General features: G+C 28.9%; 5 protein-coding genes across 5 annotated transcripts; 2 read left to right on the top strand and 3 right to left on the bottom strand.

Moving 5' to 3' along the window:
* Nucleotides 1-5,745: 5,745 nt before the first annotated feature.
* OCT59_019025 (uncharacterized protein) lies at nt 5,746-6,027 on the top strand (the record flags this gene model as incomplete). The annotated part of the gene is made up of 1 exon (XM_025316312.2): nt 5,746-6,027. One exon carries the CDS (start codon nt 5,746-5,748, stop codon nt 6,025-6,027), a length of 282 nt encoding a protein of 93 aa, XP_025180797.1.
* Nucleotides 6,028-6,772: 745 nt separating this feature from the next.
* Nucleotides 6,773-7,065, top strand: OCT59_019024 (uncharacterized protein; the record flags this gene model as incomplete). The annotated part of the gene is made up of 2 exons (XM_066135762.1): nt 6,773-6,879; nt 6,948-7,065. The coding sequence occupies 2 exons, from the start codon at nt 6,773-6,775 to the stop codon at nt 7,063-7,065; spliced, it is 225 nt and encodes a 74-aa protein (XP_066005021.1).
* A 3,135-nt stretch (nt 7,066-10,200) lies between these two features.
* Nucleotides 10,201-10,763, bottom strand: OCT59_019023 (uncharacterized protein; the record flags this gene model as incomplete). The annotated part of the gene is made up of 2 exons (XM_066135761.1): nt 10,201-10,660; nt 10,738-10,763. The coding sequence occupies 2 exons, from the start codon at nt 10,761-10,763 to the stop codon at nt 10,201-10,203; spliced, it is 486 nt and encodes a 161-aa protein (XP_066005020.1).
* Nucleotides 10,764-10,822: 59 nt separating this feature from the next.
* On the bottom strand, nt 10,823-11,257 carry OCT59_019022 (uncharacterized protein; the record flags this gene model as incomplete). The annotated part of the gene is made up of 3 exons (XM_025325530.2): nt 10,823-10,938; nt 11,022-11,091; nt 11,198-11,257. The coding sequence occupies 3 exons, from the start codon at nt 11,255-11,257 to the stop codon at nt 10,823-10,825; spliced, it is 246 nt and encodes an 81-aa protein (XP_025180798.2).
* A 1,386-nt stretch (nt 11,258-12,643) lies between these two features.
* On the bottom strand, nt 12,644-13,286 carry OCT59_019021 (uncharacterized protein; the record flags this gene model as incomplete). The annotated part of the gene is made up of 3 exons (XM_066135760.1): nt 12,644-12,666; nt 12,760-12,775; nt 12,828-13,286. The coding sequence occupies 3 exons, from the start codon at nt 13,284-13,286 to the stop codon at nt 12,644-12,646; spliced, it is 498 nt and encodes a 165-aa protein (XP_066005019.1).
* Between the last annotated feature and the right edge of the window lie 2,549 nt (nt 13,287-15,835).

The raw sequence follows: 15,835 nt of genomic DNA, 5'->3' as shown, positions 1-15,835 counted from the left end.
ATTTCTTGTCAAATGTTATAATACCCTTCTGCTCTCAAGATTTCATCTTTAAAATTTATCATTATCTGAGCAAAAAACTAGTATACGTGATAAATTCACATAAATCAAAGATTCATACAACATTGTGTGATAGCTGACATCGACAACAGTTGTACAGTACTAATTTGCCATCCTCAACACATTCCGGACGAGTAGTTATTTAACAGATTTTCATTCAATAAACAAGTTCCATGTGGCAAACAAATTTTTCAACGCGTATCCTTTGTTTTTATATGTGCTATCGGAATACACTAACATTCAATTATATCCTGATCAACAATTTCCTATTGCTAGTGTTATCACCGATTTGGTCTGGAGTGATAACTAACGTCAGAGATGTTAAAGTGAACAGTCGTGACAAAAAGGCCAAGTAATAAAATGATAAGTGTTTTGATAATATTGTGATCAAATATAAGAGTATCACTAATAATTCTCAGTAGAAAATTAATAATGATGGTAAACAATGTAAGAGTTTCTTAAGAAAGAAGTCTATCAAACAAATAATAACAAACACAAAGGTAAAACAAATAAAACACGCAAAAAGTTTACTACAAAGAAAAACTAACAACAAATCATACAAAAACACAATACTTCGGATAACACAATCTAAACTCACTGTTAGATTACCCAGGTGTTAACAACCTTTATTCAAAAGAAAATATTGCTCTATATATGTTTACATTTGCACACATGACAGTTTGAACATATCAATATTATCCTATTATACTAATATGATTAATCAATCAATTGTCCTTTTTCCATTGCAATTATCTGTAGAAACCTTCCTATTGCTATTTCGTATAAGTTCTATGTGTCTATATGATTCATCAACTATGTAAAGTTCAAGAAACTTCTCTAGCTAAACTAATAAAGCAATTTCCTAAGGTTATAATAATTAAACTGATACTTATAATTGAATACTTATGAGTCAAAAGTACTAATAATACTAAAAGTGGTTAATTAATGTAAATAACTAATAAAACTAAATTATATTATAAGAAATGTTTCATATTATAATAAACTCAGCCATAATCATAGGATTTCTGCGTACTACATCATGTGACTTGTTCGATCTTCAACTATTTCATGGGCAACCCTAACAATAATCTTTGATTAATTCTATCTCAAGCAAAAATTTTGGTAACACTAGCAATAATAGCGTAGTCATTACCTAGCGATTGTTATTTTTATTATTTAGTCTTAGCTAATTTTATCGTATTTTGCGTTATATATATGTGGGACATGTGATCAAGAGAACTAATTTATAATACTCGTATAACGTTATACTTACTATTATCGTAGGAATTATTGGATGCAGGAGTATTGCACGACTACTCATACTTTTTCAACTCGGTATTTTTACTCATTTCTTTCGTTAATTTACCTTTTACGTTTCAAATAAAAAAACGAGAAATAGCTAATAGCTTATTGTTTTAACGTCACCGTGGAAAGTATTACTTATACCACTTTCAACTCAATAATTCGCTTTTATTCTTATTTGTGCCAACCAGCTTTTATATTCTTTATTCGCGTTGCATATGAAACTGATAAATCCGAGAGTGCATTACATTCTGGCCAGCTTCGGGAATACAATAACTTTTTCTGATCCATGGTTGTTTTGCGTCGTTTCCGGTTTAATGATTTTTCATAAACTTCTAATGTGTGTCTTAAATACTACTCAATTCGATTAGACTTCCCGGAAATTCTGTCGGGATACACGAGAGTCTCTGATAACAAGACTTCGGGAGTGTATCAATAATACGTTTATAGTCGGGCTTAAGTGGTTTAATTATATCTACCAGAGTTTCTTTGCAAACTTTTTTGCCTGAAAATTGAATTCGCCTATAATTTTTAATAAATGACACAGATAGATATTGTTGAATCGCAAGAAAGAATTAAAAGCCGTGATAAAACAATAGCTTTATTAAAGAAACAGCTTCTGGATAATGATTGTGTTGAATTGGGCAACACGAATGGTTCAATTTATCCTTTTTAAATTCATTATCTTTCGATTTTGTGTTATCGGCATTTTGACAGGAAAAGTTTAATGAGAAGATTAGTAATCAATATAGTTTATTCTTAAAAGTGTCTATAACATCATCATCATTATCATAGCTAGTAGGACTTATATATAAAAAATCTCGCAGAGATAAAGAAATTCCAGAGCTAAACCAATGTTCGGAATGCAACAATGAAATTTTAACGCGTCTTCCGAAGGTGATTACTAACCTCAGATGTGGCCATATCTATTACAGGATATGTATCGAAAAAAAGCTTCTGCTTACCAAGAAAGAATGTAGTCATCATAGAATCATTTTTACTATACAAAATTCACAATCATCGCAATCGAGTGGAATTTCAACCCTATCCAACTTAATGAACGAAAGCTTCATCCTAACTTCACCAACCATACAGTTTGATACAGTAGCCAAAAGAAACCTGTTCAAGAGGTCACTTTAACGTTTATTCGGGAATTATCTTCTGATACCACTTGAAATTCCGAAAGAAAAGGTCTTGAAATTGAGAGTATCCGAACCTTTTTTGATTTGTATTTAAGATTTCTACTGTAATGCTGAAGAGCGAAATAAAAGCGCCCGCCATGAGCTATTAAGGAGCTATTATTTCTTCGGAGAAGAACTAGAGAAACGCCTTGCCCACTATAGAAAACTAAAGGGGAGCATGAAGCCCTAAAGAAGCTCTATGATGAGGTTAAAGATCAGCTTCTCTCCAAAGAGGTTACCAAAAGAGCTCTCGGAAAAAAATCAGACAGGATGAGGAAGGCTTATGATCCTTTATTCCGTATTAGTGATGATAAAATTCAACGGACGATATCGCAGTCCACTGGATATAACGAACCTGGATATACCAAAAACTCGTTATATCGAACCAAATAGTGCAGAACCGATTTTCTTATAATTAACCGTATTGATCAAATATATTAGCCACACGTGAATTAAAAATTGGTTATAGGATAATCGGATAATCATTTACGCGGATAAACTTTTGCTACAATATAATTTATAATTCATTTAATAATTTTTTAATCATGTAAAAATAAATAATTGTTTGACTTGATTTTATTGATAGAATCTATATACCGAACTGTTCGGTATATAAATTAAAGTATTATATAACGTATTCACTTATACCGATCGGTTCGTTATATCCAGTATATATAGTATTAAACTTTTATAAGCCATCATCATTATTATTTTATTAACCATTATTTCTTGCACATCCCTTAACTAAACGGTAATAAAACACAGTCAAATAAATTTTTTTTTATAATCTAAGTACAGTATATAATATCAAATATAAATCTAGATTTTCCGAGTCAATATCATAGATCATTACATCAGAGTAAAAATTTTCATTATATTTTCACACAATATCCCATAATTTTTTAAAATGCCAGAAACACTACAAAGCCAACCATTATACGGGTGGTGGAAGTGGGCAAATCTTGCCTATTGCTTCTGACTCAGATAAAGATACACGAGCTATACATGTAAACAATGAGATAAGGTCTATATATAGATTTGGATATGGGAAAAACTATACAAAATGCTCAAATCCTCAAATAAACAATTAAATTGGAAAAATACACAGAAAAATGGTCATTGCCAGATTTTGTAAGTTATGTTTAAAAAAACTTTATAAAACTTGTGATGCCAAAACAGTACATAAAGATTTATAATATTCTTATGAAACGATTTTAAAGGAATCTTTACCAGAAGATTTTGTTAACCAGGCAAGAATTTTAATTAAATCTAAACCATTCAATGATTCGTGTCATTGATTTCTTTCTTGCAATGAAATCAGAATCCTGATAGTTCTGTTATTTTTTTTACCATACAATGTGAGCTTTTCAGGATTTTTGAGCTATCTTATCATACAAAGTTCCTTTATATAAATTTTAGCTGAAACAAGATTTCTGCTATCTTCTTACCATACAAGGTCTTTGTGTAGATTATAACAGAATTCAAGTCTCTGACAACTACTTTTTTCTTATTACAGTAGGATGACCAGCTGATAGAGACAGAGTTAAAAGTTCTTTGGTTTGTTAAGGTCTATTTTTTCTAGAGGAGAAATCAATTACGTACTTTCCTTAATATTTCATATGTCATGTGGGTTGAAAGCCATACCTGCATCAAGGTCCACAAGCAAATAAACACAAGATAATCAAAGAATACTAAGAAATATAAAAAGTTGTTATAAACGATTTGAATTTAAAAGTTAGAAAAATATTTATTTTTTAATTTAATAATTTTTTAAATTTATATTAATGAATTGATTCAATTTGATAATTCTAGAAAAAGGAACTAGAACTCAAAGAACAGGAAATTGGTTTGAAAGAAAGGGAAGCGAGAATTCGTGCGCTCGAAAAACTCGCGATTTTTGATCTAGTAGTGATAAATTTTAATTAGTAATTAGTAAAATGCTTATTCTTCTTATAATGTATTAGTGCGAATTCTGTATCAGAAAAGAATTTAGTTAGTGTTTGTGATCATTTTCAAGTTGGTGCATCTGATGATTCTAATTCATATCAACATTGGTCATTACGAAAGGTTGAAGGTAAAAATAATCATGTTTATAATATCATAAATGTAGGATCAGTACAAATTTAGATAATAATGGTGAAGGAGTATATGTTAGTAGTCTTGAACATGATTTTAATACTAATCCTTGTCAACATTGGATATTTATAAAAATCAAAAATAACATACTGTATAATATTGCTAATGTTAGAAATGAATCTAGAAGTTTAGATGAAGGTTTGTATAATAATTCAATTCTACTTGATTTTAATGAAATAATACAATATTACTAGTATATTTTATTCATTAGCTTGTCATAAATGTAGCATTTGGTTTTGATACCTACGTAGTAATGAGGCATGGCGTCAAAGATCTTGATTTCACTTCGAAATCAAAATATTATAATTTAGGTGAAGAGAGCGTGATATATAAATGGGTATTTTTACGCAAATTCCTCGCCATGTAAATATAAGTTCTTATTTCTCTAGACAGGTCCTCTATACGCAAATTTATTTTTTGGAATCTAGTAATAATCAGACTGAACAACAAGTTCGAACGCTTATCGACGTACGTAAGTAAAAAACAACAATGAATTGTATTATAAAATACATAAGGGCGAGAAACCATCTATCTGGACAGGCATGGCTAGAAACGGTTAATCAGCAAACACCAATCAAATTTCAATGGATCGGAGTGTAATAGAAGGTTCCGCGTACTATCTAAATAGTGTTGAAATTTATTGCTGAAAGCGGTTACATTCTGGCTAATCGCTTTCTGACAATTATGATTAAAAACTAAAAAAGGAAAGTAAGAAAAGTTTTTAAAAATATTACGAATTTAAAACGGAATTCTGGAAAAGGCCGGATACTCATCATTCACATATTTTTGAAGTGGCAGACTGGCAGCATTAATCAAGATTTACTTTATATCTAGACGAACAAGTCCGTAATACCAAATTACCAAATAGGAAGGTCGATGATTAATGAAGAGGGGAGCTCATTGTCATCTTCAGTAGCATCACAATAAAGACTATCAAGACCTGTGACACGTGGTACCGCAGCAATTTTGATAGTGTCACACAATCAGATTCTTTTTTTCGTGTTATACATTTTTCTTGGTGTTGTACATTTTTCTTTTACAAAAATTTTTTTTTTTAAAAAAAAAGAAAATGGATGTATCTAAATTTTCAACATTAACATGGACAATTATATTTTTAATAACAAATATGATTTTATCATATCTTTTATTCAATATTATAAGTTTAGAACCATCATTTTTATCAATTTCAATTTTAACAATTTGTACTCCTATTATAGTTTTTGCAGTCGTTAATACTTTCCTGGCCTCTCCCACTTCTAAACCTTCACCTATTGTTATTACTATTCCTCCACCTCCACCACCTTCTTCTTCTTCAGCTCCTTCTTCTTCAACTAAACAAAAGTCAAGTTGAGCTTTGTTTTATAAGAAAACAAGAATTTTAAAAGAAATTGGAGTAACATAATATTTATATGGATTTCGGTGAATAATTTAATTTCTTTGGGTTATTTTTAAATAGAAAAATACAAGACATTTTTCTTTCTAGAAGATCTAATTCTCTTAAAAAAAATTATTTAATTTAATTTTATTTAAGGATATTTAGTGATCGATTGTATTGGCGTAATATCATTAAACAAAAATTTATGGTTTTTTGATTTAATTGTACCTCGAGAGTATCTATATAGAATTTGTATCAGTTGGAATGTGCCTTTTAAGTCTCGATTAAAATATATAATTTTATAATTAAGAGAGGTGGGAATTTTGTGTTTAGTTAATCGAACATTTTGTAAATTCATTACGTTATGAATTTATCATCTTTAACAACAAAGATATTTTCCATGCCACCACAAAATCTTTTGAAGAGATTTATGAATATGATAAGAATAGTGTTGTTTCATATTTACAAAGAGAAAACTGCGTAGATTCAAAAGACTCGAGTTTTCTACGAGAAAAATATCAATGGTCAAACGTTTCTTCACTTATCAAATAAAAAACTTACCAATTCGTTCAACCTTTTACAAGAACATTGCTAAAAAAACAGCCGAGTTAGTTGAAAAGTTTAATGAAGAGAATAAATTGGGAAAATTTTGTCGAGTAGACGACATTGTAGCCAGACTAGAGCATTGTGAATTCGTATTAGTTCTTATCAAGTTACTAAAATGAAGGAGGCAAATATTACTGGTGAATCAAAGAACCTGAATATTTTTCAAAGTTGGTGCTCGGAAATCTCATGTCACAAATTAATAGCGTTAAAAAAAAAGAGCAGGTGAATTTTTTTTACGTTAGCGTATTATTACAGGTTTGTAAAATACTGATCTCCACTTCCTTTAACAGAAAAATGGATCCTACAGAGGCATTTTACAATGATCTCATTCACGAAAATGATTCAAATTTCAGATACATTTTTTTTTTGATCGATAGAACATTTATTATACATATTAATTTTACATAGAAATATTGGATGTTTTACTTCAGAGATTCAAAGAAAATTAATATTAGCAATAGTATGTAAAATAATATTACGCAGGGACTCGCATTATATGGCATGTAATATATTCGATTATATGTAATAAATTTATTTGAATCAATGTTATAAAGCAATGAAATTAATTTCTCTAATTTAAGCTATATTTCGATTATTGTAATTAAATTTTATTTGAAACGTTCTCATAAAAAAATTTACCATAATTTAAGTAATATTTCCATCATATAAACTAATATTCTAGATAAGGCAAGAAATCTTTCGAGAACCTGTTGATTCGCGCGCGTAGATCTTTACTATCTACAAATTTTTTATTTATACGTTCAAAAACAATACTTTGCGATCATAGTGTTAATTTCGTAATTAGAATCCAATAATCTTTCCTCTTATAACTTGTAATTCCCCAAATGATGCTGTCTTCTTCATCGAATGGTTTGTGGACTTTACTTTTTGCAGCTGATTTGTATTGACATTATTTTAACTTGGGCTACAAAAGAGTGAATTTTCCAGTAAGAAAAAAAAATAATTATCTTTAAAAATATTAACCTACCAGCAGCAAATTGGGCACGAGAGGGATATGTCTTTCCATAAAAATATTAAAGTTATCTTTGTCAACAATAGCGCATACTCCCACTTTTTTCGTTTTTTTGAAACATGTTTGTGTTTGCAATGATGTTTTGACGGGAATCTTACCAGCATTGTTGTAGAAATAAGAAATTTTTAACTCAAAAAGAATGTAAAGGTAAGTTTTAAATATTAATAAATATTGGGAGGTAAATAATGTTGTGAGGTTTCGGATTGAGGGTGATGAGGATAACATTTGTTGAGAGAAATTCTGTTGAAAACAGTATCAATATCTACTGCGCCCAGCTATCAGATAATGATATTCGCAACCTTCTTTGCCTTATAAGCGATTGGATTTGTTGATCAGAACCTCTAGTGGAGCTATACCGAAGGATATTACTACAAATGACGCAGGTAGGCCGGAAGGGGAAGAGGTTTGGCGAGTATTGGACATTTTGATTGTAACATCAGCTTTCCTTTTATGTTTAAGAGATAAATCCATCACCTTCGGAATATTATATCTGTATAAAGGAGCGATGTGGAAGTGTGTTTGCAGGTCCGAAGATATAAATATGATTGAGTAGTAAAGATGACTGTAAATGAGCTCATGACCGTTCTTCGGATTCTTTCTCGTATCGCTCGTATCGATGTGCTTTTTTTGTCTTCATTGTTTTTTGTCACTTGGCCGGCTGCTCGATATCCGTCTGCCTATGAATTGCCTTATAATTTTCATACATATTTTTAATATTAGAAATAAGCCCATTTAAATTCTTGATGTCTTCATAAATATTTATATATAAATCGAGTTCCTTTTGCTTCTTGGCCTTGGAATATTTAAAATTTAATATTGCAAGATCCGATGTGCCCTTAATGTTAAAGGGAAGCCATGACGAGTCTGTGACAGTTAGGAATTTTCGATTATCCTTTGTATATATGTAAGCTTTGAATCTTCCTCATCCTCATTATTATAAATTTTACTATTATCATTAATGAAATGTTACGTCGTTATCTAACATATTATAATTTATCCGATTAATAAGGTGATGCGTACAAACAGAATTATAATTAGGAATATCTACATCTACGTCCACAATCATACAATATATTTCATAATACGTCTCATTTGTTGTTTAAGCTCAACATTTCGTTTTGTAAGTTGATCTATTTTCTTTTCTAGTTTATTATTTTGGATAGCCTGATGTCTTGCTAAGTCCATCAAATGTTGTCGCGTCTGAATACAAAATGATGGATAATAGCCGGTTTAAGGGTGGAAGACTCGCCTCCGTTTCTAACCACCAGTTGCCTTCATAAGGTACGCCAAATACTCTTATCTATCTTCGTTGTCATTTATTTTTTTTTTTACTGTTTGAATAACTTGCTCCTTTTATCGGTTCCCCCATTATCCAATTTTTTCTTTAATCTTTCCTCAACTGATCCTTCATTAATTTTTATATATGTAGATTCTTTAATTTTTTCAATTATTTCTTTCCATTAAAATTCTCCCTTATTTTCCCAATCAAATCGAATATCATTAATTTCTAATTTTATCGCATCTCTAATTCTTTTAGAAAATAAACTTCCCTTTACTACCATTTCAAATAATTTATTCTTATTATCTTTTCCTTCTTTATAATGAATTCCCTAAAATTCATCACATTTTTATCATTATATTCTAATATATATCAAACCTCCAATTCAACGCTATGGGTTGTAGCGCACACAGTAAAATTCTTTTAATTTCCGTGATCAGTGGAATTGAACCTGCGTTCTCACCATAATCAGGCTATATGAGGGGTGTTATTTTTTTTGTTCCCAAGTGCTGGAAATAATCAAATGCGTAGGGCCCAAAACTTGATATTAAAATTTTCCCACTGTTGCCAATAAAATTGTTCATTCATCATTTCCCAATATTTATTGATTGATCTACTAATAACTGTTGAACCAGTAATCGTACTCAAAGATATGTGAGACGTATATAAAACTTATGCTCATCAAGTGTCAAAATTCCATTTTCCTTTAACGAATCATATAGGATAGATTTATTCCCAACTAAATCAAAGAGTCTTTCTAAAATTTTGCGAGCACCGGAATGATTTGCGCCGGTATGATTTTTGAATCCATACTGTTCAATTCAACTGAGTGCATATCAAAATGAACTGAGTGCATAATTTGCACTAAATTAAATGTTATCAAAATGTTGGTCTCTAGATGCATGTGAAATATGACTATAAAACATCTCCAAAGCACCTGACCACCTATATCAGAAACCATACGCCTGAAAAGATCATTATTATACACATAGTTCGTACCTGACCACCTATATCAGATACCATACGCCTGAAAAGATCATTATTATACACATAGTTCGTACCTGACCACCTATATCAGAAACCATACGTCTGAAAGGATCATTATTATAAACATAGTTTCCGTCAAAACCAAGATCACGCAATTTTTCATGTGGCTCATATCTAGCGAACGTAATGGAAACCGAAGGGTTGGATGTAATAATTTCCCGGAGTGGACTCTCAATAGTACCCGTTAAGATTGGATCAAAAAAAACACTTTCCCTGAGGGATAACTCGTTGAGCCAACAATAGACACAAGATTACGAAATGTCGGGTATAATTTATTGACTTCATCAATATCGATAATAATTGCAAGACAATTAATATTTCTATCTTCTTTAAGCTTATTTTCATAAATGGTTTCTAAGCACAATCTTAACTGATTTGTATTTCCTTCCCCGATTATGTCTCTAAACCTGTTGAAGTTCAGATTTTTGTTGCCATTTACAAAATAACTGTATAAGATCCTCAAAGCTTTCGAAGATTCTGCTTTAATATCCACGTCAAAATCTGATGCCATTGATCCATTTCCATAGGTAACGTTCAAAAAAAACTGTTTTCCTAATCTAGATTTAACATCTTTATCTCCAGAATATAAAACTTTGTAGTGAATAATATTAACACGCTCCCACAAATAATGACTTTTCCTGTGCCTGAACCCACCCAGTTAGGAATGGGATTGGATAAAGGTTGCGATCTTCTGGTGGATTTTCAGAGAGAAAGAGCTTACATTACTACATTCTGTGCCACCTCCATTCCTAAGAGTTTCTATAGTGTCTTCACGATCACACAAGGTAAATCGAGCACCAAGCGTTTCAACCAGCTTCACAGGTTTTATCCCATCGGTTGGCATTTATTTTTGTATCCACTCTAAAGTCGAGTTTAGATCTCAAAAAATTGGTTGTTTGAGGCACAACTGTTCGAGGCATAACTACATTAATTAAAAAATTAAAAAAAAATATGACGAAAACTCTAACATTTAAATTGTGGAGTAAACCATTGGGAGACACTTACTAGCAGCGGCGGAAATATATACAATGATGTGAACGTCCTCTTTATCAATTGTTTTCTTTTCAAAATCATACTTGGTAAAATAACTTTCATCGAGATTTCATACGCTCGCCTCCAAGATGTGTTATAATGTCATCTTCAGAAGAAAACACTTTAAGACCATTTTAATTACTTTCAACCTTTTTACCATCAACCTTCCAAAGTTTCAGAGCGTCAGGTTTAATATTTTCATCACTCATTTGACGAGAGACAAGATACTCGGTATGTGAATTTAAATTTTAATTAGAATACTGTTTTGATCGTTGATAACAATGATTTCATTGCCAACATCAATTGAGAAAGATTTGTCAGAAGTCTCGCCTTAGAAGTAAACAATTTAATGACATTTGAATTTTGAAGATAATTCTGTAAAGTTATAAAATGAATTTTTAGAGAAAGTATTATTTTTAGAGAAAGAGCTTTTGAGAAAAATTGAGAAATTTCGAGGGTATATACTGTATATACCTGTAAAAACCTTTCTTGAATTCATCGTGACTAATAATAAAATAAATTCTTGATTAATGGCTTATTATGGGTTCTAAAATAATTTTATCAGTAAAAAATTTATGCGAAAGAAAATGATCAAATATGATTTGCATGTAAATTTATCCAATCTTTCGGTTGTACTGTTAACCGTATTTGATGATTTACTAGCCTATTTCAAACAAGAATTGGATCTATAATTATAAAACACTTTTGATTGGCGCAATAATAACCGATTGCACGTGTCCAGTGGAAGCTGAAGGAAGTGACTTCAAAATATCTGTGTAAGACTATTTTTATTCTAGAAGCCGGATCATGTTGTCATGTTTGGGTATAGTTCTTTATCATTAAATTTTAATAGATCAAAATACGTACGTACTACGTATGTCATAATTTACGCAATTACACAAAATTACAAAATTACGTAAATTAACGTACTTTATACATACAATTATACTTAAAATTATTTAATCATTTATTTAAGAGTAATTATCAAAAATATTTATTATTCAAAATATTTATTATTCAAAAAGATCGAATGTTTATTATTTGATATGTTAATTAATTATTTTTTGGTTATTGAATTTTAATATTCTTGGAATTTTTTTTTTTTAAAAAAAATTCGATTTTTTTTTAATCCTATTCATAATAAATAATAAAATTTGCGGGGAAGAAGAAAATATATGAAGTAACGGATAATAATGAATTATTATTATGATGGTAAAAAGTATATATAATCTACTAACAGCCAATGAATCACTTTTCCTTTAACCCATTGTAAATAAATAGATCAATGAAAATAAAAAAAGAAAAAAAAATACCTATAAAAATTTTAAAATATTGAAATAATTTGTTAAAATGTCAATGTGTATATATATATATATATAACTGGTTATATGTTCTCGGTATAAAAGAAAGATAAAATTGGATTAATTCGTGTAATCGTTCTTCTTTTTTTTTCGGATTTGGTCATATATATTTGATCAATATATTTTTTGGTCATTAAAAAAAAGTGAAAAAATTCATTTGATTCCCTTCTCTCATGATAAAATGAATTTAAATGGCGCAACCGTCGTTAACGTCATTCTTTACTCCTTATTTCTTCAAAGGCAACTATAAGATAAATCTTTAAATTGATAAACATGATAAAACGAACTTAAGTTAGTATATAATTAACATTAAATGAATAATACTTTACTTTCTATGGGAAGTTACATACCAATTAATGATAATCTCTGTTACCAATCACATAATAGTACAAGCGCAACAACCTTTAGGTGGTTGTACATCACCATCTTTTTCCGATAAAGGATTCGATTTTCCACCAAAATTGAAGCATAAGAATTTTTTCCCTTTTTTACGATCTTTTTCAGAAGGTTGAGGAGGTTGTTCAACTTTTTCAGAATGTTCATCATCATAACCATCATCAACACTACCATCAGCTTTTCTTCTCTTTCTATCAGTAGCCATATTAGCAGGTACGCTGACAGTTTTCGTTGTATTCTTTTTATCAAATGTTATTGTAGCTGTAAATTTATATGGTGGTTGATCATATTTTGATAAAGTATAAATCATTGTATAGGCAGTGGGTCTCGGTTTAGCATTATTTGGGACGACTTTTCCACCTTTTGACTTTGGAATAATATCAACTGATCCTATACTATTTGATTCAGCACTACAAAATAGTGTAACTTCCCATTGATGGCCACCATCCGTAAGTTGAGTATGTGTAGATTTTAGGTACATCTTTTAATGATTATCTTTTGTTGTTAAGTGAAGATAAAAGTAGGTGAAGTTTTGAGTGAAATAAAAAATAAAGGTTTGAAATGCAATATTATGAAATTTATGAAATTTATGAAATTTACAGCTAAAAATTTTAACGTTTTTACGAAAGTAAAACTATTATTTTATTTTTTTTGTTTCTTTTAAAAAATAAAGTTTTGTTTCTTTTAAAAATTAAAGTTTACTTTTTTTAAAAAAAAAATAAAAATAAAAATAAAAAAAGAAAACTGTCACAGACAAGTTTATAAAATAAAATAATAAAGAGAAGAGTAGAGTTGAAATGGAGTTTTTTTAAAGTTTTTTAAGTTTAATTTAAGGATAAAGTAAAGCTGGCACTGCCAGAAACAAATAAGGGATGGGGTAATACTAATTTTGTGATTTTTGTGTCGACAAGAGCTTTGTGTAATGAAATCGGGGAGAAGGGAAAAAAAAAAGATTAAAGGAAAAGATGAACGAATTACACTATTTAGTGAGAACAAAAAAAGACCGAGTAAGTATCAAAAAAAACCTCATACTTGATTTTTATTGTTACAAATTTTCTTTTTATATTTATAACAATATAAAGTCATATTTTATCATTACTATCATTTGTTCAAAAGAACCTAACCATAAATAGAAATTATATAGGGATAGATTTGTGTTCATTCTTGTTACATGATTTTAGTTTCGCGTGGTTTGTATCAGAATAAATTCTATAACAGATAACCTTTTTTATTTTAAAACTCTTCATTTTACGTTAATTTGTTTGGTAATTTGTTTCTTTATGAGAGACATTTGCATAATCTGCATTCAATAAATTAATTATGACATGGATATACTATAAGTTTAAATAAGATTTACGCAAAAGTCCGTTATACATTACATTTTTTTATATACTTGATCTTATTTGTAACACAAGTAAATAATGCAATATATATACATATATATACTAAACTCTAGAATTATTCCTTTGTATGTAAGGAAAATTTATATTTCTTTTTTTTCTTTATACTTTCTCTTAATCAATTTAGAGAACAAAGCGTTTTAACACAATGACTAAATAATTGTGTCAGAGAAAGTTTTGCACTAGACAAAATGAAGGTAAAGGGAATTTAATTATTTAAGAGAAGATGACGGACCGAATTAATACCGACATTAATAGAAATCAAGAATTTGAACTAATTTGGTTTAATAGTTGAAAAAAAAAAATTTAAAAAAAGATTCGAAAAAGTAAACAAAATTTCACAAAATAGGAAATTTTACTAAAATTACCTGGGCTGAACTTATAAAAATAAATTTGTCACACCAAAAAAAAAAATCACCCGATTTTTTTTTTTAATATTTACTTTTATACTTTTGGCCAGTATTATGAATAATAATTTTGGCTGATTATCCAATTTCAAATGTTTATTCTTTATTAGTTTATTACGTAGAAAAGATATTTAAACATGATAATCACGTGAATCAAAATAAATTCTTCAATTTTGGCCAGAATTATGATGATCAAACTTAAAATGTTTCATATTTTGGAAATGAGTAGATCTAAAATAATTAATATTCTTTTATTTTGTTTCAAAAAGGAAGAATCATTCTTATCTATGTTACAAGGTAAGATAAACCGGAGCTACAAGGATTTATAAGGATTATTAACAAATGCACGAGTTTTTCAATTTCGGGACACATGCAAACACGCAATTAACGGAAATTTCAAAACCTTTTCATTATTTCAATGGATAATCAAAAAAATTTGAAACTTTAAGATCCGATGGGAATAATTAAATATAATAATAATAATAATAATACATGTAACAATGTAACAATAATAATAATAATGATAATGATAATGATAATAATATATATCGTATAATATATAATACCGTATAATATATAATACCGTATAATATATAATACCGTATAATAATATATCAATATCAATATATATAATAAATATAATAAATATAATTAACCAATTTTACCAAATTTTTATGCACTCCACAAAAATTTTCATGCAAATAATTAGCTGTCATAATAATTAAATTTGTTTGTCCACATGATAAAATTTTTATTCGGTAAAGTAATTTACTAATTTAAATTCAATAAATTCAAGTTTTAATTTTCGTAACAAAAATCGACGGATTATCTCCAATTAATAAACAATTACGGGAAATAGTTTGCAAATTATGGAGTACAAGCATTGCAGAACCTGGGTACCATGTATTACAATATTATTACAATATTATTAACTCAGGTGACGAAATTATACCTGTAACAATAATTTCGGAAAGGAAATTAAGATTTTTTAATTAATGATTTACAACACAGAAAATCGCATTAATAGTTAAACCACAGACCGAAAATCTCATAATAATCATAATTAATTATTAAATAATTAAAAAATATTAAAAAAATATATATATTTTTTTTATTTTGAAACCCATAATTAAATCCAAGGTAGGACTTTCTTTAAGAATATAGTTACAATGGCTTAAATGGCTTAATAGATTTTTCTTATCTTGATTTGGAAATGAAAAAAG

This window comes from Rhizophagus irregularis, chromosome 28 (assembly GCF_026210795.1).
Source record: "Rhizophagus irregularis chromosome 28, complete sequence".
NCBI classification, from domain to species: domain Eukaryota; kingdom Fungi; phylum Glomeromycota; class Glomeromycetes; order Glomerales; family Glomeraceae; genus Rhizophagus; species Rhizophagus irregularis.
The sequence above is the reverse complement of the archived record's forward strand: the minus strand, read 5'-3'. Positions and strand labels throughout refer to the sequence as shown.